Below are 23,061 nucleotides of genomic sequence, written 5' to 3'. Positions count from 1 at the left end.
ACATATTATATGTAAACTATATTATATATTTCCACCAAAAAAACTATATATCATATATATATATATATATATATTAAAAATATTATTTAATATCGAAATGTGTCCTAACATGTCGAAATATGACATTTTTTAGAATTAACGTGTCGGCGTGTCGTGTCCCGTGCCGCATGTCGTGTCACGTGCCGCGTGTCAGTGTCCGTGCATCTTTGCTAGATATATTGCTACTCGTTGAATTCTCTAAACTCAAAGTATTTTTGAATTGATTAAAATTTATAAAAGTTTTAATAGCACAAACAAATATATACAATATGATTTATTCAATAATGCTTTAAACAAAGTGCGCTTCCTTTTTTTCCTAATCCCTAGCTCTGTCGAACAGAGACCCGCAAAGGTCCTCACTCTTGTCAGCATCTAATTCCCTTTATTTATTTTTTTGCGGTGTGATTGTCATCATCTAATTCATGATTGAGTAACAACTCCTGTATTGTATAAAAGCTGCAGAGAGGTTCGTGAGTAGTATGAAAATGGTGCTCCTACACGGAAAGAACTTTTGCAATCATTTTCTTATCCGTTATTGTCCAACCCCCAACTCCCCTACGTCCTAGCTAGCTCCCTATTATTACTATATAAATAATTCATCACCAACCACTATTCATTAATCGCGTGGCTTCTGTGAATGAAATTCATCAGAGTTTTTTATGCGCAGGTCTATTTATTCAGCACATACAAGTTTTCAATATTTTGAAAAAATGTATAGAATATCTAAGAATTCAACTTATAACTTTGTAACAAATGATAATAATTTAGTTGGTACTAGAGAATTGAGTAGGTAGAGATAAGAGCATGTATTTAATCTTTTCTGATATCATTTTAAAATGAGTTTAAAACCTTAATCCTGGATCTTATTCCTTCGGAATAATCAATTGGAATATCTTAATTTTTTTTTTATAAGAAATCGAAATTATTGTGAATACAATATTTTCTTTGCTATGTGTCACATATATTTTGAATTATTTATAGTTGATATAAAAAAGGAAACTATTAAATATGGAATATTTGAATTTTTGGTTTATCAAAAGGCATCCTAAAAGTTGCGTATAAGAAAATCTTTTTCGGTTGTTTGCGTATAATTAAGAATTATAAGTTGAATTAGTCATATAGTATATATTATCATCATAACATTAATTAATGTGATGCAACTTATTATAATTAATTTACAATAGTATCCCTAATATAATTTGAAGGATTTTTATTATAAACCTTTGTTAAGGTATTAAAAATAATTCGTATTAAATAAAAAATGAAGCTTCTAGAGTTTTAGTTTCTGAACAAGTTTAGAGCACTTGTTAGTAAAATCTTAATTTAAAAATATTATATCCATGCACTCATTCAATAAGGACTTGAGAACGTTACCTCATTTAACTAGCTATAAAGCATTACAATAATGATTCAAACTCTATTTTTATTTTTATACGAGAAGAGTTAAAACAAAAGGAAGATTGTGCTTTTGCTTAATTGTATTTATCTGTTTGTATAGTATATTAAATCCTACTTTATGAAAGCATACATCTATGAAGTGTATAAACTTTAATTAATTGTACACTAATTGTTTGATAATGTATTGAAATTACATAGCTTGGTGAAACTATTGCGAAGAAAAAACATTTTGGATGTTTTTTAAACTCTTTTGCAACAAAGTTATATCTCTCATTAGCTTTTTGAAAATATTTAACGTATTTCTTTTGCCCGTGCATTATGTGGGTTACACACTAGTTTATAACGTAAATGAATCTCAATAAATTTTGGTTTAACATTTTCTCCTTTACCATCACATTTAATTTTGAATGCTGGTGTTTTATTTTATCATTCATATGAAGATTTGTACGGTACTTTAATTTTGTTCCCGTGTCAAGTGAACATGTACGTTTTGTTATGTGATAGATGAAAAATCTAGGCTTACTAATAACTCACAAATCACAATACACATAGAAAATGAAATTATGAATATTAGGGACAGTTTAGAAATCCTAGGAAAATGGGGTGAAACAATTTTTTTTCCAACGTTTCGTATAAGAAAACTGAAAATATTTTCAGAAAACTTTTTTTTCTTCATCATTTCAGTTTTAACTACAGAATCCCAAATAAAAATACAATCTAATACATGGTATTTTTATCTTCCCATAGTATCAGTATAATTAATTCAATGTTCCTAGAAAATTTTTGAACCTACCAAACATCTTTTCGTAATTTACTCGGGAAAAAAAATTTCCCACCATATTTATATAAATCTTTCTTTTCCGATAAAAAAAGAAAAAAATCTTCTTTTGCTTTTGTTTTGTGCATAAAAAATGAGGTGGGGAAACATGGTATTCATTGTGAGGACAAAGTGGAGCATGCTACCTAATGTGTAAGCTGCCTCAGAATACCAAAAAGAAAGGGGAAAAGCGATATAAATAATGGTGATAATTAATTTCTGTAAATTGAAAGGGTTAGCAAAAGCGGGATCATTATAATGGGGATTTAAAAACAAAAACAAACCAACGTCAAGCACCTGAAGTGGGAGAAAGAGGCAAAAAAGACAGATTATGTGGTGCCGCTATATAATAGTTAATAAATTAAAGGGGAGAATAAAATGTTTACATTATGGTTCTATGCAACCAACTTGGAATAAAAGCTATTCCACTATAGTAAACTCGTTATTTAATTCTCTTTTTAGAGACATGTTTAGGTACATTGGGTGTAGGAAAATCCTTTCACACGGTAAAGCCTCACTATATTGAATTGATTGTTGAGGTTTGAATACCATTATAAGAAATTGTTCTAATATGTGATCAAGGATAAGGAGTTTGATATTTATTTCCTCACCACTCCACTTTGTTGATTTACAATAAAAAAATAAGGGTATTAGTTTTCTTACATTGCGTTACGGGTCATAACTCAGCTTTTCTGCAGTGTAGACATACATAAATCCCATTATTTTTTTAAAAAAGAAAAAAGAAAGAAAAGAAAACTGCGTAAAAACTATTCAGCATTCCTGCAGCTGGTAAATAGCATTTCCGAAAAAATAATGGTAGCTCATATAAATAAATTCAAATATATATAGTTAGATTATCTTAATTATAAAAGCTGTATATAATATATAGTATATAAGAATAAAAGCTGTTTGTTCAGAAGTCTTACGATTCCTATTCTCAACAATATCATGATAAAAAAAATTCTAAGGACCACTTATAAACGCATGCTAAGAGTCAAGACGTTCAAATTCTTGATTAATCTCATATTTTCCTCAACTTTTGTTAAAAAAATAAAAAATAAAAAAATCTCTGTCCTTAGAGGTGCCAAGTTTATTAGGTGGATGAGCTGTCAGCAATCGGGGCGTCCAAAGAAGGAACACTGTACACATTCTCGTCGTCCAGCTTCCAGCTTTCTTGCAAATTTTACGTGACGGTGACCTTTGAAAATGACATGTTCGATGCAGCGCGGGACCCGCATCACATGGCTCTACCAATACAGGAATCAAAGCTAGGAGCTGGTAGGACCCATATATATGGAGGGGACCATACTCTTTTCCTTTTTTAATAATATATTTGTTTTGCTTTGGTGGTACCAGTGTTACTTTCTCTTTCTGGTACTATTAGTCTAAAAAAATCTACACTAAACTCCAAATCAAAGAGACCGAGAGAGATCAACGCCATCAGAAATCAAGGATCAAGAACCTGTAGTATAAAATGGGATGTGTTCGTGTTTTCCACAGCCTACACTAAGATGTTAGCGGTTAAAGGGAACACAAAATAAGAGGAAATTTTTATCATTAGGTCAGTAACAAATTATAATAGTTGATATCATATTTTAAATTAACATTTTAAGATAAAAAAAATATATCTTTTATATACATGCCTATATAATTGTTACTTAATTAGTTTTTGTTGTTGTTGATACATCACATATATATTTTAGGGAAGACAATCTTATTCAGATAAGTTCAAGATTAAACTTTTAAATCTCTTCTAAAAATATATATTTTCATCTGACTTACTCAGCTCTCGTACTCACGTTGAATTGCTATCATTTGGTTTACCCAACTCATTTCTAATCTATATAAAATTTTATTATTTATACTTAAATTTCTTACGCACATTCGTACCAAACATCGATATTATATTATTATTATTATTATGATAGCTACAAGTTTAACGTAATCAGAAGAAAGCTGGGTCCCATCCCTCCAACTTGGACTGGACCCTTTCCGAATTAGTGTTTAAGAATTTTGAAAGGGCAATGGAAAATAGTGTTTCCTTGGATAACCACATCACCATTTATTGGTCTTGTTGAGAATTAAATATTTGGCTATGGTATTGGACATTGGGGCAAAAGAAAAATTAACAAACTGAATTACCTGTTATTTACAAAGTTTGGACAAAGGAAATTTTGAAGGGGGAAAAAATTGGTAAACGTTGTTTTAGAAAGTACTAATTAACTGTGTTTGTCAAATAAGGTGCTATGACTTACGCAGTCGTGTTAATAAGGAGGGGACCACTTGGACAGACTAGTGGACCAGTCTCATCGCCGTACACGTGTACAATGAATGGGTTTCAAGAAACAGAACACGTACTCGTACGCACGATCACAAAAGGTAAGAGCCATGTGCAAACCTGCACTGCAAGCGGGTTTTTCGAGTGAGCTGATGCCCAAGCCGTACACCCACAATAAAATGTTGATTTGTTTTTTATTTTGTTTTTAGAAAATGTAATAAAAAAATAAAGATGATTTACTTTTCCAGGTAGCGTACGCAAGCTACGTGTCTTGCTCTATCTTATTGGTTGTTCGTGTGGGGTTTGCTTTTTCTTTTATTCTTTAATGCAATTATTAAAATGTTTTTTTTTCTTCTTTTAACTAATAAGGAGTATGATGTGTTACAATTCTACGTGATTGAAAATCGATAAATACACTCTGTTGTAAGATTTATTTATTTATTTCTCGCTTTTTAACCTTTATTAACATAAAAAGCGAAGGATGTTAATGTTACGAAGCAGATCCAATCATGCGGCACATCTTTTTAGAGGACGCTTTCTTTAATCATCCTTTGTCTTTTTCTTTTTCAGCATCGGATTTGGTTAAAGCAAGGGTCACAAGTGGAACACAAACACACCTACTAGTCTCGTACTAGTCCTACTAATATATCATATCACATTATCACATCGCATTATTTGTTATTTTTTTTTTAGTAACTGATGACATCGCATTCTTCTTTCATGTTAATTGTTAATGGAGGCCTAGGCTCCCGGAATTAATGCATGGATATAGGATGGCGAACACGATGACGTTCCGTTTGATAAACTAGTTAATAAAATGAGTTTCGGGATGCAAAATTTGGGTCTCTTGATGCTCCTGATCATAGGCGTTTCAGTGACTTACATCGGATCTCGAATATCCGACCAAACTATCTCAGATCCCTCAGTTTAAGAGAAGGGGTCTAAAGTTTTAATTAGAAGGGTAAATTTTTAAATTTTGTAAAATTAAGGTTAATTTTAAGACTTTGAAAAGTTTAGGATCAAAATTAATTTAAGCCAACATTAAATTAAACTCTAAAAGAGTAGGGTTTAGATTTGAGTCCTTATATATAGTAACATATTTTACACAATCAATTAGTATTTAGTGTAATAGGTTTTAGTCGAAAATTTTAACCATGTTTTAGACAAGTGATCAGACAGATTTGAAAGCTTCGATCCTTTGAAATGCAAGGGGTAATTTATCAAATGTGAAACTATGGATTTTTTTAATTAAAAATTATATCGTACACTAATTACACTCTAAAGTACGTGATGCATTTTAGAGAACCTTGACAGCAAGCGACACTGTATGATCTGTTAATATTATAAATTTTTTATTATCAACGGAAAAAAATTAAACCCACACAAATAATTTATCACCTTCCTCTAATAGTATAAATACAATTTTATTTATAAAGATAAGACTAAGGATCTATTTGGATGACCTTCTGAAAAAAATTAAACTCATACTAATTAATATTATAACTTTTGTTAAAAAAAATTACGGTTTTCCTTTATAAATTATGAGAAAATATTAAAGTTAATTTTTTATGAGTTTTTTTGTTTTTAATTGTATAATTACTTAAAAAATTAAACATATTTTTATATAAAAAATAAAATTTTCTCAAAAGAACACAACCAAAGTCATTTGTTTCAAATCTCGTGAGTGACATGAGGAATGAAAATCCCTTGTGAAGCAGTGGGTTTCTCTTTTTATAGGACTCGTTGGATAAGAAGGATGATGCCTAGTGCCTACCTCCATATGTTTGTCGAGCTTATTTTGTCATTTAGTCCAGCTAACGAAGATAGTGGGAAGCAGAAACGTCATCAAAGGCCATAGCATGTAATGTGTGAGACCAGAAGCTGATGGAATCTTCTTTCACATACTTAATTGTGCTCAAGCAGGTGATCATGAAGGGTTTTTATACGGGAGCTTCAGGTACATAATTTCATGGAGGGTTGTTGGTGATTGGGGCATGAGGAAAGCTCCAAGGTTAGCTTTTACAAAGAAAATGCCTGATGAAGACGTAGACACTTATTATAATTAGTGGTGCATAAGTCGGAATAGAAAGATACCCCTCAACATGAAATATTCAATTAAATTATTATTTTTTTGTTACGCTAAAATTGTATTTATAGTTTTACAATATATGTGATCATAGGGAAGAAGTCATATACATTCTTTGATGCATATTCTGTTCTTAAGCAGATGTCATGAAATTTTTAATCCGAGTAAGAGGTTTTTAAATTTGTGGAAAAAATTATGCACACAAAAGAATCATAATTCTTTTATTAGAATTTGAGTCATAATGAGTTAATATTGTTATTGACGATTGAATGAATCAGTGTTATTTATTATTTTGATTTATTCAACAACTACTCTTTTGATACGTTTCAATCAAATTCTATTAACTTTTTTAGATTCTGTATAAAATAATTTGAATAAATATCATTTTTGGTCCTCAGCAAATCTTATGATACCCGCTTTATTCTCTAGCAAATAAAAAGGCTATTCGTAGTCCCTAAGAAATTCAAAGTGAATTCATTTTAGTTCTTTTGAGAGACTAATATGGATCTTTTTCAAATTTATGAGGACTACGATTTTAACTAAACGAATTCATTTTGAATTTTTTAAGACTTTTTTATTGCTAGGGACTAAAGTAGATATCGTAAAATTTGGTGGAAAGATATTTATTCAAATAATTTCTTGCATTTCAACAACTAGTTTATGACAGTGATTTCTTTGTCTTTTTTAACACGTGTCCTAGTTTAATATTTATTTATTTTGGAAAAAAAGTTTTATGCATTTCAATTTAATTTAATTATTAGATTCTCTTAGGTGAAAATTTTGACAGAAGGGGGACACGTGCTCCTGTACTAATTTGTTTTCATCTTCTCTTTTTTGCAGAACAAAACAGAAAGAGATAACTTTCTAAAAAAGAGAGAGAAAACAAATTTTATTTTTATTTTTATTTTATTATAAAATAATTAGATTTATTATTTTATTTTATTTTACTTTTCTCCTTTTATGTTATTTTATTTTTCTCGTTAAGATTTATATATTTTTTCTTTTCGTCTGTAACATTATGATTCCTGTAACCTTAATATTAAACGACATTTGGTAGTCATTTAATATATTCTTATTTTTATTTTTAATATAAAAAATTCTAGTTTATAATTTTTTTTATTAATTAAATGGATGTATCAGGCATTAAGTTTTCACTCTAAAATATAACGACAAATTCATTATAAAAAAAAAGTTTAACGACAATTTTTTTAAAAAATTTAACTTTTTGATTTAAATAAAAGTGACAATTCTATTTATTTATTTATTTTTAAATAAATTTCAATTGAATCTAATCTCTACGCCTCCGTCATGTTGTGACTTGTGACATAGTGAATGAGGCTTTTAGCCAAATTCAATTCATAAACATACCTTCGTTAAACACCATAGACGGTAAATGGTAATCAAGCACGGTTAGAATTTAAACAGTTTAGAAAAGACGCATATTTGTAAATATTAGTAAGAAAAAAGAGACTGTAATCGTGAATGATATGAATTTGAGTTTTGTTCGATGAAGATGATCGAGATGTCCAACGACTAGTTGATAATTGTATTTAGGATTTATACTTTCAAAGAGTCTAGAGACGATAATGCCATAAAGGATAATAGATCATTATGTATAATAATAGGGATTTGATTTTCTCACGTTACATGAGAATTCAATTATCATGTTATGACTCAACTAACGGTGAATTCCATATTTATTAAAAAAGGAAAAAAAATTACACGTAAATCGAAGAATCACAACATGAGAATTGAATTCTCATACAACACGAGAAAATATTTTCCACTTTTCCCATAATAATAATAATAATAGTATATTGTATAGCCATAGGTGTAAAGTGTGGACACAATAACAGTTAAAAAAGTATGAAGTTAAACATGTGTAACTAGTTAGTTTAATCCCTTAAAATAATAGGGGGCTTAATATTCGATTTATTAGTCATATGATAAAATTGTTATACGATCCTATAAAATTATTTCCTTATCTCTCTTAGCTAATTGTCTTTTGTGGGCTGTTAAAGATATTAGTGCGTCCATAGCAAGTTTTAACCATGTTAATTACTTATGATTAATTTGTAAAAAACATTCTTGTGAAATATTAGTTCTAAAGTGAATGATATGTCATTAACCCGAAAAAATTAAATTAGTAATAGGAAATGAAAGATGACAATTAAAAGAAGTAAAAAGAATAAAAAGTGGAAGCACGAGGCAATTATGGATCCATTAGAAAAGTAATTTTCTTCTAGCCATCAAATCCAAAATTTTTACAGCATAGATTTCATTACGACCTAATAATCATTATTCATAAATTACTTCTTCACCGCACGGCTGAGAAAGTCATGATTAGCCTTGATCGTCATCAACCTTTCTCTCACTCACTCACTCTCTCTCTCTCTCAACTCTCACAATCTCTTCAACTTGGTTCTCGTCTTCTTCTTCACCATGCTATGTTGGCGTCCCCAACAAGCCCAAGGCAATCGATTTCATTGATCCATTTTTACAAACATATCTCCATCTCTCTCTCCATTACCTATATACCGTGCAAATGTCTTATTTTTTCTATTCCCTGCTCTCTAATAAAACTCATGAACTTGGTTTTCTTCTTCTTCTTTTCCTTTTATTCTCTCAACTCCACTCTTCCGAACAGTACCAGTGCAAGGTCGGTGCTTGTTCATCTGAGAAGAAATTGCAGGCCTCGTCGCTGAGGAAATTGTTCTCTTCCATCTTCACGTACTGTGTCTGGTACTGTTTCTGGAACTGGAAGCAATTCATGGAAGATGGCGAGGATGAGGAAGAACAATTGAACTTGAGTATTGAAGACGACCCAGGAGACATCAAAAGGTTGTGACTTTGAAGAACCCCAGATGAAGAAATGGCCGCGTTGGGGCTATTATTATTCTCTTCGTTCAAGATTGCGCTTGAGTCACTATCGGAAGAACCGTCTTTGAACTCTGTAGCAGGGAAGAGCGAAGAGTTAACGGCTCCTACCCCATCATTGTTGTTGAAGCAACCAAAATTCAAGTCCTTGGAATCGGATCCAGGATTAATGGCTGTTTCATGAGATGGGTTACTCCGTTCAATCATTTTATATTCTGAGTCTTCGTGCAGGGTTATCATCTCTTCCTTCACTGAAACATCGCTTTCAGTGTTTTCTTCTTGCAGCCTTGATTTCAATTCATTAATCTGCAAGCACAAGCCAAATTTTAAACTCTTTTCTACAAAAAGGGTTTCATAATTGAGTGGAGTTATTAGTGGATTTTCTACCTCTTTGAGTAAGGATTCGTTGTCCTGTTGGAGGGTGTCAAAGTTATGTTTAAGTGCTTCGTAGTTGGCTTTGAGAACGCCATAATCTCTCTCCAATTGCTTGGTTTTCCATCTAGCTCGACGGTTTTGGAACCAAACAGCTACTTGTCTTGGCTGCAAGCCAAGTTCTTGGGCAAGCTTCACTTTCCTGTCTGGTTCGAGCTTGTTTTCTACCTCGAAGTTCTTCTCCAAAGCCTTGACCTGATCCACACTTAGTCGTCGTTTCTTCTCAACGTGATGCCCTGATTCTTCAATACACCCTTCCTCATCCAGTCCTTCCAACATGGATTGGAACTCCCTGCCATACACGTGGTTGTTCCTCGGACTGTGTTCGTCTATGTCAATGCAAATCAGACAGAATATTTAGTTAGTATAACAGTTATTGTCTCTTAAAACAAACGCAGAACGCAATACCCAGACAGAAAAAGCGTAATTGAACATGATGAGTTGTAATGCAATACAGAAAGAGAGAAAAAAAAAAAGGAGGAGGAATCGAACATAACGAATAAAAGTAATCAAAAGAAAAACTTGGAAAGGTTCCAGCAATTTGCAAGCTTGATCACAATCAGTGACAAGACAAAGCACAAAAACGCATCATGGATCTGTCTCAATTATAAAAGCAAAAAAATAAAAAATAAAATAAAAAAATTAATAAGCAAAAGTCTCAATTAACCTGTTTGTGGACAATTTGTCATTAGAGCACCCAAAGAATCGGAACTGCCAAGTCTCTTCATGAGTACTAAAGCACGGATCTTATTAGATCAAGTGTCCTTAAAATTTGATCCCTTTTATTGTTAGTGAATGAGTATCAAGATCTCAAGAAAAGCTGAGAGGACAAGGTTTTTCACTTAAAGGGAACCATTGAACAAGAATAGTGGTGTATTAAACAGCGCCAATTTGCACAATACTTTAAGCAGCTATCATGCAACCAATTATCTCCACCAACTCCTATGTGTCCCTTCTTTCTTAACACTTGTTCTCCCTCTTCACCCATCAAACGATTCCAATTTCACAACCAAGCAAACACCAAAACACACAACAAGAAAAGAAGTCACTAATTTCCTTCTGACTATGATCTCTTTTTAATTCTCTATCTACATCATTACACCATCAAAATTTATAGCCTAGGAAGGGGAGAATGAAACTGAAGAGAAAGACAGAAAGAGAGAGAGAGAGAGAGAGAGAGGGTTTGGAATGAGATTGAGGAGGAGAGAAGTTTGGGAGTTGAGGGTGAACAAGTTCACAGCCCAGCTTAGTTCTCAGTGTCTGTCTTTAAATAAACCAACCTGGGTTAAAATCTGACTGGGGTTAGGTGACTGCTACTGCGGTTAGCCATCAAATGAACCCAAATTCAATCCAAATGCAACTTTCAGTGTACCGGATCAGCCGGTTGCGCTTCCGGTTTTTCGACCGTTCCCTTAAACAATGATATTACGGTAGTGCACAGTATACACACATGAGTATGGAAATGGCGCGGCTTTCGACGGCTCGTAAGCCGACTTAAGATATGTGTATCGTCAGCATATTACTATAATAAATCACGCGCTTCACTAGCAAGTGGACGATGAGCTCATCGTTAAGAGTGTTAATGGGCTGAGCAGAACTGAGTTTTCGTCTTAAAAGATTAAGTCTGTGTTTAAATATGTCAACCTGACTAAGTCTTGCTGCATTTGACCTGACTTGTTTATAAAAAATAAAAGTCTTGTTTAACATGTTTAAAAAAATAAGACAACAAAAATTTATCTAAACAGAATATACCATCAACAACACTAGTAATTTTATAAATTCAATGTATATTCAAACAACATAATATAAAACCATATCATTCAAAAAGTCTGTTTAACCAATATAATAAGGTGAAATGAATTGAGGAGAAAGAGGCTACTACAAGTAGTATAAAAAATAAAAAATAAAATATATTAGGCCAGCCTGAGAGGCTCTAAGGCCGAGCTTTTGAATTGGAGCATGAGGCCTTTTTATTAAACGAGCTTTTATACAAGTTCAAGCCTGGTGCCAACAATCAATTTTAAACATGTAAGTTCTGGCCTTCATGAACCGAGCCAAAGGCTCCTGATTCGTTTAGCACCCCTAGTCATCGTATATTTTGATTAATTAATTAATTAATTTAAAATAATATATAATTTAGATTTTATTAAGAGATTTTCTGAGAAATTAATTCTTCTCTAGAAATTTTAGAAAATGTAAAATTTCGTTCATTCTATGTTCCAATTATCAGAATTTTTATACAATTTTTTTTTTGGAAATATTTCAATCGGTTGATTGTTTCGCCACTAATCCAATTTGGGGCGTGTCCAGGATTAAGGCTTTAAACCCTTTCCAAAAGTGGTACTGGGGAGATTCGAGCACATGTTCTCACCCCACCTGCTTAGCTCCCATGCGCCAACTGAGCTATCACCATTTGGTTTTTCTATTCAATTTTATTTAACGTAAATATGTTTTAATTAGTTTTATTTGAATTTTTAATATTTTTTTATGTACTTTATGATTTTCTTTTTGAACTTTCACGTGTAATATCAAGGATTTTAAATTAATTTAAGAGAGTCTTAACAATAAAGTTTAAAAAAAGAAAAATCTTATCCACATCAAATATGAACCTTCATAAGAACTGCAGTTATAATTAAGAGCTAAAGGAGTTAAAGGATCTGAGACCTCATAAGCTTAACATAAAACTCTAGACTTATTACATATTTGGAAAAATATTTTTTAAGAATTCTATTTTCAAAAGCCCTTTGAATTATATTATACTGTGTGTGCGTGTAACTTTAAAATAAACTAACACAAATACACATTTTATCTATGATAACTCAATACCCATCTCCTATAAATACTACGAAAAACAACAACAAAAAGGGAGTTATCATCAAGAAAAAAAAATTAGGTTAGACCAAGGTTTAACATATGTTATGTTTGGAATCAATCGAATATTTTTATTTTTATTTTTTTGGGAAAACAGGAAATTTGACGTAACAAGAAAACTTATTAAAGGCTAACATTATATGAAGATTTTAAATAGGTTATGGAAAATAGACTTCTTAATGTCAAAAAATTATAATTTATAATTAACTTATTATGTCATGCATAAAATAAATATTATTATTTTATAATTAATAAATTAGCCATTAAGAGTGGGTTAGTGATAAGGGACTTGGGTAGTGTGCCTCAAATTATAGATTCAAACCTTAGTCATACCATTATATATTTACAAAATAAATAAATTATGTAAGCGTTAATAACTTTGTATTGTATTTTCAAATAATAAATAAATATGACAGTTTGATTGGTCAAATAGTATTCTTTTGAAGACTTAATTATGACGTAGCATACTTAGTTAATTAAGTTTTTTTTAAAGTTTAAACTTTATTTTTTTTTAATAGATAGTCTAAATAAATTTAATTGTAAGCCCTTAATAAGCAGCTTGGTTTATCCTACCCATGACCGTCATAAAGGGGCTTGTGTTTAAATTTCGAGGAGTATTGATTGGTAGTTCATTGGTTCATGATCAAATGCAGGCAATCACATTCTATGTTCTACTTAATTCCTTAGTTTGCCATGATATATAGATTTATGATTTCTTCTACCTCTTTTGAATTCTATTTGTGTTTGAGTATCTAACTATATTCTAAGAATATGATGTAACTTTTATACTTTACTGTAATTGATGCGTGATTTATTAATGTATAATGTCATTGTTACTTGATTCATTCCTTGCGTTATAACATGGAAGGTGTGGTATTTTGCGCGCCATATTTGCAAAGATTAAGATATTTGGTGGAGGATCAAGAGATGAAGTCTATTTTTGTAAAATCAAAGAATTGAAGTATAGTAGAGTTTAATGGTTTTCAACTAATAGAGTACCTTGAAAATATGCATCATTTTAATTCCAACATACTTTTTTGGCGCGAAAGAGTATACTTAATTATAATATATAGAATAATCCATTTTTGAAAACGTAATAGAATATTACTACCGAATAATTAATTTTCATCATGATCAGTAATTGTAGTAAAATCATATGTAGTTATAAAATCTTAATCAGAAATTACTTGATTCTAAATATTTTTTTTTATTTTCTTACTTTTAATTTTTAATTTAAATTATTCCATCATTTTCGTTAGCCATAATTATTGAATTGTCATAATTTGGGGATCACATTATTCACTCAAGAATGGTACTATATATACTCTCTCTCTCTCTTTCTGACGAAGTGCAATTGCGAGTTTGCCACAATAAAATAAAAAAATCCAAAATTACACTAAGTTATAAAATCCTCAATAAAGTCTTATTTTATCTATTTACATATAAGATTATTAATGTTTTGAAAGTTAACATTTTTAATATTTCAATTTTTTACATAAATAATGAACTCAAATGATGTCCGGACATAACTAGACTTTAAACTAATGGATAAAGTTGATTAAAATTATTATTATGTAAATAAATAAATTAATAATGAATGTATTTTTTAAGATTAAAATATAATTTTATCAAGTGAACCAACCGCACAAGTAATAAATTGTATGAGTAAGAGGATCATTTGTAAATACAGGTATGTTTTGATGATAACAAAGTTGCAACAACAAAAGGAGAAGAACATTGATCAAGAGTAAAAAAACATCAACCACGTGTAACGATTGAAGATGCATGGTGGAGCAACAAGGAAGAATAAAAGAAGAAAAACCAAGATCAAAGAGAACAAATCATAGACAACATTTAAAAGGAGCTCAATATAACAACCATGATGAAAAAGGATCAAAACCAATAATTCAAAGAATCAAGCTCAAGTGAAGAATCAATATCTAAGATTGAATGCAACAAGCTAAGTTTAATTCCTTATTAGAATACATTTTTAGGACTTAGATATGATTGTAAGGATATAAAGTAGATTGCATTACAGGAGCTAAAAGATTTTTCTCAAAGTAAACATATTTTTCAAATTGCATAATTCATAACCTTTAAATAGTTTAAATAAATTTCAAAAATCCATGGAAAATATCCTTGACATGTTTATAACTTCAAAACATATTTACTAAGTCAAGATCTTTCATAAAAAGTGGTTAGAAGCAACTTAGAACACATTTGAACTTATATTTTGCTGCATAATTTGGTTGCTATCTTTCGGACAATTTTTTTAATCAAATATGATAGATTTGGATCTTGTGTTTTCATAAAAGTTGTAGATCTCTCTTTTATCTTTAAAAAAAAGCAAGATCACATCAATTTTAAAAGCATAACTCAAGTTATGTCCAAAATATAAAACAATGTCTTTGCTGTCAGGTTAGGAATCGATTACCTGCAAATGAGGTAATTGATTACCACTGTCACAGAAAGCCTGTAACGGCTATAAATGACTAGTTGTGAGAAAATCACTATATATACATTCCCAACGGCCCTAAAATAGATTAATCATTATTCCTATACATCTTAAGGATGATTTAAGAGCTTCTACCCTATTATTTGCATATTCTTTCATATCTTTCAAAAATAAAATATATTTGAGCTTATATCTTGAAAATTCATATACCCACCGTGCTTCAAATTGTATATCCACGCTTTGAGAGTGTATATTCATTTCCAAACATTTTTCTTCTTGTATTCTTGAGTTGAAAAGGTGTTGAAACCCATTGTTTGAGAGGAAGCCAAATACCTAACTAAATTTGGATAGAATTGTACGGTATCCAACTACCTGCATACTTAGAAGTTGTAAGGTTTCCAAGCACCCAGAAGCTTGGAGGTTGTAGCGTTTTATCAAGCACTTGTGAAGCTTGATAGTTAGTAAAAGATTTGAACGAGCGACTTCAGTCTAGACGTAGGTCACAAGCGATTTAATGTTCTAGTATATGTTCGATAATTGTGTTTGTAATTCTCTAAACTCTTTATTTCTAGCACTTTAATTTTTTCTTTGATATCTTGTATACGCTAGTATATGTTCGATAATTATGATTGGTTATATGTTATGGATAGTTTGAATGTATTGATTAACTTTTCATATATCAAAGTTTGCTTGAAATGTTAATTTAGAAACAAGAAGGGGGCTTTTGCAAAAAAAAAAATTACAATACTCAATTCACTCCCCCTCTCGAGTATGTAAGCCACATTCCTAACATCATTCTCAGGAGGATTGGATTTCAACTGGTAATTCATTATTTATGCTTAAGTTGAATAATTAATTAAGAAAATTGAATAAAAAGTAACTTTAATAACAAAGCAGGAAAGCAAAGACCGGATAACTTGACAATCAATAAAATGGAATCAAGGTTTCGATTTCCCCTATTTCCTCTTTATGTTATGAATTAAAATCTTTAATTGAATGTTCTTTTTTTTTCATGATACAATAATGAGAATTGAACACATAACCTAATACAAACTACTCAAACCCCTCACCACTAGATCGATCATAGTGGCTTAACGTCCTTTTCATATTGCTAATCGATTCCCAAAAGTTAGTTAAGACTCAATTCCTTGATATCCTAATTCTTTACCCTCTTTAAAGAATCCTAGTTCCTCGGTTGTTCTTCAAAGAAAATAAGCATTAAATCCAAGAATCATAACTATTGCATGACCCCTATGTCTATCCCTAGAGTCATATGAGTTAATGATGAATTTACCAAACTCGATTCATGTACCAACAACACTATTGCTATACATAAACCTTAGATCAATCAACAAGATCAAGAACTCATAGAAGACATGAAGAAAAGATAAATTCATTCGATATAAAAAGAAAATATGACATTAAAGATTATTCAAACACATAAAGAATTGATTGAGTTCTATCTAACCCTAACTACAAAGAAAAACTAGCCTAACATAGTAGAAACAATAATGTAAGAAAACATAAAAACTTCCCCCAAACTCCATTAGTGTGATGGTGCGGTGAATCAGGGGCATGTGTGTAAACACTAAGGGAATAGAGTGAATACTGCCTAAACTATAATATGCCAAAGCCAAACAAAAAATAATAATAGAGACAAATAGCACTAGCAATAAGTTCTGGAATCATAAACACAAACACATGGCATGAAACCTAATCATCATATTGCAAATATCATTCTGGGGACAATAATTCTTATGATTTTTCATCCAACGATAGTCCCTGTAGTATCCTAATAAGAACGAAGCAATTAAGAAGAACAAAGCTCTGTTTCCTATCCTCTCTATCTCTGTATCTATTTCTCTCTGTTTTTCGATGGGGTGTCCTCCAATAGTGCTCCTTGCTCCCCATTATTGTGCCGAACTTAGATCCATGACTCTATCAAACTCCTCCCCCTTAAAGAATCAATCTTTCCCTCAATCTCGAACTTCGGGTATGCTACCTTAAACACCTTCAGAGATACCCATGTAGAATCTTCCAACGAAAACCCCTCCCACTGCACCAATAGCTGAAAGCTTTCATCTTTTCAATACCCCATGGTTTGGGTTCGCAAAATAGTCGCCGGTTGTACAACATGGTGATTTTCAGAGGTGATTGTTGGTAACGATATTGGATGCAGCTGAGTGTTTACACGATAAGGTTTAAGCAGTGATATGCGAAACACAAGGTGAACTTGATTGATCCAAAAACACAATAATATCCTATTCTTATGGTTTTTCAAATTTTAAGGGGGTGACGACCCACCCTAGCCCCCTGGCTCCGCCTCTGCCTCAGCACTGTTTCAGCCTTGTATCATGCCTAAGTGGTAGGTGAGTGTGTGTAAGGCCATTCAGAGAAAAAGTCTCGTTGGTAGTGATCATGGATGTAATGATAGTGTCCAAGACATTGTGGAGCACAGTCCCACGACCCGGGCTGGGGTATCAGGGCAAGCATAGGCATGGATGCATACGACTTCCTCAAATGTGGTACCTAGCTGCCAAGTCCTTTGAGAATTCATCCCGGTAGACGGTAGTCCTTTCTCCTCGTACTAACCCCAGACTAAAAGTGAAAAAAATTAAAAAAATCAAATGTATCTAAATTAAAAAGAAGAAAATAATGTGGACAAAAAAAGAAAAAAAAATAGAAGAAAGAATAAAACAAAATATGTTGAAAACTTACAGATTTCTTTTTCTTCTATTTATTTTTTATTTTATTTTTTGTCTTATTTTTACTTCTATTTTTTTTATCTCCAGACTGATTTATTCATTTTGATTTAGATTATTTTTATTTATTTTTAATTTTATCCTTTTCTATATAAGTTTTTAACATATTTCGTCTTATTTTTCTTTTATTTTTTATTTGTCTTCAGTTTATTTTCTTATTTTTGATTTAGACTTTTTTATTTCATTCTTTTCTATCACTGTTATAAGTGTTCAATATATTTGGTCTTATTTTTTTCTATTTTTTATCCTTACTTAATTTTTATTTTTCTTCTTCTATGATTTGTTTTTTACTTTTAATCATTTTTGTAAGTGTTGTAAGTTTTAACCATATTTGATCTTCTTCTTTTTTCCTTTTTTTGTCATTAGTCTATTCTTTTATTTTAAAAAGGTAAAATAGGTAGAATAATTAAATTTCTAACTATGTTAAGAGTGGATTTGGATGAAAAAATCATAGGGAAGGTAAGTGATTAAAAAAGAAAGAAAGCGGTGTTAAGTGATTCATAGTAAAATTATAGGAGGATTTTTGAACTTTTCCCTAAGGAGGAATTTGGTACGCAATTTTTTTATGAAACCTCGGGAAAGCATGGTAAGGCTTCAATTTACTTTCGTTTGGTTGCTGAATTCTCAAAACTTCCTTGAGCAAATATGTTTCCGGCAAAATGGTTTTGTGTGATAACTTTCGTACGGTCTCTCAAATTAGAGATCCATAAAATAGGTAGAATTATTGACTACTCGGGGAAGCCAAAATTAAAGCGCAAAAATGTGGAGTAAATTGACCTTCAATTTGTACGATCTGTAGATATGTTTTAGGATAAGGTGGGGTTATTTTGGTAAAATAACCTCACATTCCCACTAATATTTCATAACAACCAAATACAAATTCAGTAAAATTAACCATATTTTTTCGAAAAAATATAGGTCTATCAAACATCTTTTTAGTAACATTCCAGTAAAATATATTTTCAACTACATTCCGGTAATAATTATTTCCTGAATAAAAAAAAAATCTGTACCAAACACCTCCTAAATTTCTTTATATAAAATAACAATAGGGCGTGTAGTGTGCTATATGGAGCCAAATGTTATCCAAAATGAAAATAATATGAACATAAAATGAGAGTAACGAGAATAATAATATTAAAGTAGATGTGTGGTTATATAACAAAAAGTAAGATAAGAAAGCAAGATATTGAACGAAAAGTTAAAGTAATATAAGTGGCCCAAAACATGATAAAACACATATTAAGATAATTTCTGCATATTATTCGAAGACCTCAAGATGTTCTAATAAATAAAAGTTTGTTACAAAGAGTATAACATAAAAAAAAAATGCCAGACAAAATTTAATGAGGGAAAAATAATAAAACACAATTTAATGTAGTAAATTAACTTATAATTTATTTTATGAGGAGATGCAGGGAAGTTATTAATATTGTGGATGGGTAAATCTTTATTTTTCTTTCTTATTTATTATTATTATTATTTTCTCACTCTGGTTTTTTTTTAACTTTTTTTTTTAATTTATTTAAGGTAAGGATAATATTTGATGAATGCCTTTCCATCCATCCAATCACGAGACTAAAAATTCATTGTTTTCCTCGCCAAAAAAAATAAATAAAAAAAATTCATTGTTTTACGATGAATTTAGGCCACAACCTTGCAACCTAGTTCCACAACGAGAGTAGAGATTGGTTGAATTTGAAGTAGTCTTAGTCTTGTATTTCCAATTATGCCTTCTTTTGCTAAATTTTCCCCTCAAAACGCGAATTCAACGCTATCTGCATCCATTTGATCAGCTTGCCAGGCCAATTTCAACAATGAATCATCATCATCAGTAGTGGCTTCTTAACCAAACATGTAGACTTTTTTACCATCATCAAAATTCCCGAAATTAAACCACGCGTCTTGAATATGCCATCTATAAAATCACTTGTCTTCCATCAATTCGGTCTACGACTGCCAAGTGTATTACACATTGAAATTTAGCCCTGGATAGTAGGAGAGCATATTTAATGTTCCTGGAACACATAACATTCAGTGAAGCAAAGAAATGAGAAAGAGAAAAAAAAATTAATTTTTTTAAGTCAAGTGTCAAATTTTTAATTGAAGGACTATGGTAATTCAGGTGCACTATAAATTTTTTTTTCAGATAATAGATACTAGATCGATCAGGTTGGAGGTATATGCCCAAATTTTAGTGCAAAAGGAACCACACACCAATTGACTATTGATTGCCCATAAATACTAGCATTCTCTTATCAAAATATGACTTTTACAGCCTTATACACTTCATTACTTATCATTCGAGTTGTTTAATTTTAATAACTTTGACTGTTGGTATGCATATGTTATACTTATAGGGGGTCTTGCTTGACTTTATTTCAAAAATATTATTCACATATCACATTTCTATACCACTTACTTTTTTTTTGTGTGTGTGTGTACGTTTACCTATACCCTTTGAAAATGAGTATTGTTATTGCTATGCTAACAATTCTTTACAAAATTATCATAATTTTTCTACCGGACAACAACTTAAAAAATATAGACTCACGAACATGGGTGTGGATCCCTATTGCATTGGCAAATCCTCCTAAATAAGAAAATTTAAATGGGAAAAGGAAACACAACATATTGTGACAGCAAAGTCTGCATCAGACCTACACCCAATTTCCCAAAACATACGGCATATATATATGATATATGAACTAGTAAGTTCTGTCGTTTCCAGCTTCGATGTATGGACAATTGTATCTGCTACGTTCCATTGTCTCCTATCCTACGCAATTCCAGGCCTTTTCAAAGCAGTTACCGACCAGTGACAGGCAAGCACGAGTGGAATGGGAAGGAGAAAGGGAGTTTCAGCATAAAAGTATGGCCATCATTCATCACTTATCAGGCCCCACTTCCATGGAAAGAAACAAGAATGATAAGAAAATCTAGATGCTTTATGTGAAATGTGGCCCAGTTTTGTTAATTAGCAACAACACGTGTGAGGTGGGCGCATAGTTTTTTTTTTTTTTTTTTGGGATAAACCAAGTGTATTTTTTATGGAAAGTAATCTTGTTCGGGACAAATACAAAATTAAGACTTTAAACTCCTTCTGAAGATAATATAGGCTGGATCGAACATATGTTCTCATCCCCACCTGCTTAGCTCTTATGCATCAACTGAGCTACCATTATTTGATAGGTGGACACATAAATGACCCCACGCAAAGGGGAACTGTTTTGATGAGCTCATTGAGTTGCAAGCAAGTGGATGAACTTCGCAACCACAGCTAATTTGGTTAATTAAAACTACATCTGAATGTGAAAGTGTCAGAATAGCACGGTATGTACTTCGACTCAAGTTTAACTCGTTTAATTTAAGAGTTTTACTTTTATCATGTTGTATGAGACAAATTGTCTCATGGACCAGGCTAAATTTTACATTTATATATCATATACACAGAGGGGCTGCAAAATGATGCCCGCGGACCAGGCTAAATTTTAGGGAACACATACTTTGGTTCACAGATATGAATCCTTTTATGTGTCAAAATTTCACATGATATTGGAAAATAAAAAAATTTAACAAGCGAGAATTCAGTAACCAAACCCTAGAAATTGAGCTTGCAGAGCTCCTCCAAATAAAGGATGGGAAACAGAGATGTCCCAGTTGTAGACAGTATAAGGAGGGAAGTCATACAAAGATAACAGAGAAGGAAAATTGAACAAAGGAAATCTGTATTCTGTATATTGAATAGTTGCTTTGAATCTATATACAAGTGTGTTTATATAGAAAAGGAAAATAAAGAAACTAAGCAAGAGAAAATAACTAATAACAGAAATTGTTAACAGAAATAACAGAAACTGTTATTTAACTAATCTTATCTCTAATCTTATCTCTAATCAACCCTAACTTGGAAAGAACTGTCTTGAATTGAGTAGGATGAAGAGGCTTAGTAAAAAAATCAGCTAGCTAAGATTTAGAAGAAATAGGAAGAAGATGTAAGAGTCCATAAGTGATCTTCTCTCGTAATATGACAATCAATTTCTATATGTTTACTTTGCTCATGAAATGCTGGATTGTGAGCTAAGTAAATAGCAGAATTGATATCACAATAGACTGAGATAGAAGTCTTTAAAGGAATGTGCAGATCTTGAAATAAGATGCCAACCATTGAATTTCACAAGTAAGACTAGCTAAGGCGCGATATTCAGCCTCTGAAGAAGATCTTGATACAGTGTTTTGCTTTTTAGATTTCCAGGAAACAAGATATGAACCTAGAAATATGCATATGCCAATGATGGATTTGCGTGAATCTAAACAGCATGCCCAGTCAGAATCTGCGAAGCCACAAAGATTAAGAGGGTTGTTAGCTGAAAAGAACAGACCCTTGGAAGGTGATCCTTTTAAATATCTAAAGACACGAGTTGCTGCTTGATAATGAAGATCAGTAGGTGATGAAACAAATTGAGATAATTGTAGTACTGCAAATGAAATATCTGGCCTTGTAGTGGTGAGATAGAGTAATCGACCAATTAGTCTTCGGTATCCAGATGGATCATGATAAGAGGACCCTTTATCATTTGGTAATTTTGTAGAAGCTTCCATGGGAGTAGATGCAGCCTTTGAAGCTAAGAAATCAGTGTCAGATAAAAAATCCAGAGTATATTTTCTCTGATGCAATGATAATCCTTTTGAGATCTAGCTATTTCCAAGCCAAGAAAAAATCTCAATTTTTCCAAGTTTTTGATTTTGAAGCGATCATTTAATTCTGATTTAACACGACAGATTTCAGACATATCATCTCCTGCTAATACAATATCATCTACATAGACAAGTAAGGCAGTGAATGGATGCTCCGATTTTCTAATAAAAAGCGAGTGATCAGTAGAGGATTGTTGATATCCAAGGGAAATCAATGCAGAAACTAGTTTTTCATTCCATTGTCTGCTAGCTTGCTTCAAACCATATAATGATTTATGTAAATGACATACCTGACCTGGTTTGGAGCTTTGAAATCCTTGTGGAAGTGTCATATACACTTCATGCAAATCT

The 23,061-nt window shown here is 31.5% G+C and overlaps 1 protein-coding gene across 1 annotated transcript; it reads right to left on the bottom strand.

The window, feature by feature from the left end:
* Positions 1 to 8,809: 8,809 nt before the first annotated feature.
* LOC133309004 (homeobox-leucine zipper protein ATHB-6) lies at positions 8,810 to 11,159 on the bottom strand. Its single transcript, XM_061509743.1, has 3 exons — positions 10,595 to 11,159; positions 9,883 to 10,256; positions 8,810 to 9,801 (listed from the first exon to the last, which is right to left on the bottom strand). Exons 1-3 carry the CDS (start codon positions 10,653 to 10,655, stop codon positions 9,244 to 9,246), a joined length of 993 nt encoding a protein of 330 aa, XP_061365727.1. The 5' UTR covers positions 10,656 to 11,159; the 3' UTR covers positions 8,810 to 9,243.
* Between the last annotated feature and the right edge of the window lie 11,902 nt (positions 11,160 to 23,061).

This window comes from Gastrolobium bilobum, unplaced genomic scaffold (genome assembly GCF_033153095.1).
Source record: "Gastrolobium bilobum isolate Gb01-03AN ecotype WA unplaced genomic scaffold, APGP_CSIRO_Gbil_v1 utg8041, whole genome shotgun sequence".
In the NCBI taxonomy this organism is placed as follows: Eukaryota; Viridiplantae; Streptophyta; class Magnoliopsida; order Fabales; family Fabaceae; genus Gastrolobium; species Gastrolobium bilobum.
This window is presented reverse-complemented; position numbering and strand designations above follow the sequence as displayed.

Bases quoted from the DNA above. Each gene is read 5' to 3' on its own strand.
- LOC133309004 (XM_061509743.1), bottom strand. From the start codon at position 10,655: ATGAAGAGACTTGGCAGTTCCGATTCTTTGGGTGCTCTAATGACAAAT. The intron at 10,257-10,594 runs GTTAATTGAGAC...GCATTGACATAG, and splicing joins GACAAATTGTCCACAAACAG to ACGAACACAGTCCGAGGAAC. The intron at 9,802-9,882 runs GTAGAAAATCCA...TTGTGCTTGCAG, and splicing joins ACGAATCCTTACTCAAAGAG to ATTAATGAATTGAAATCAAG.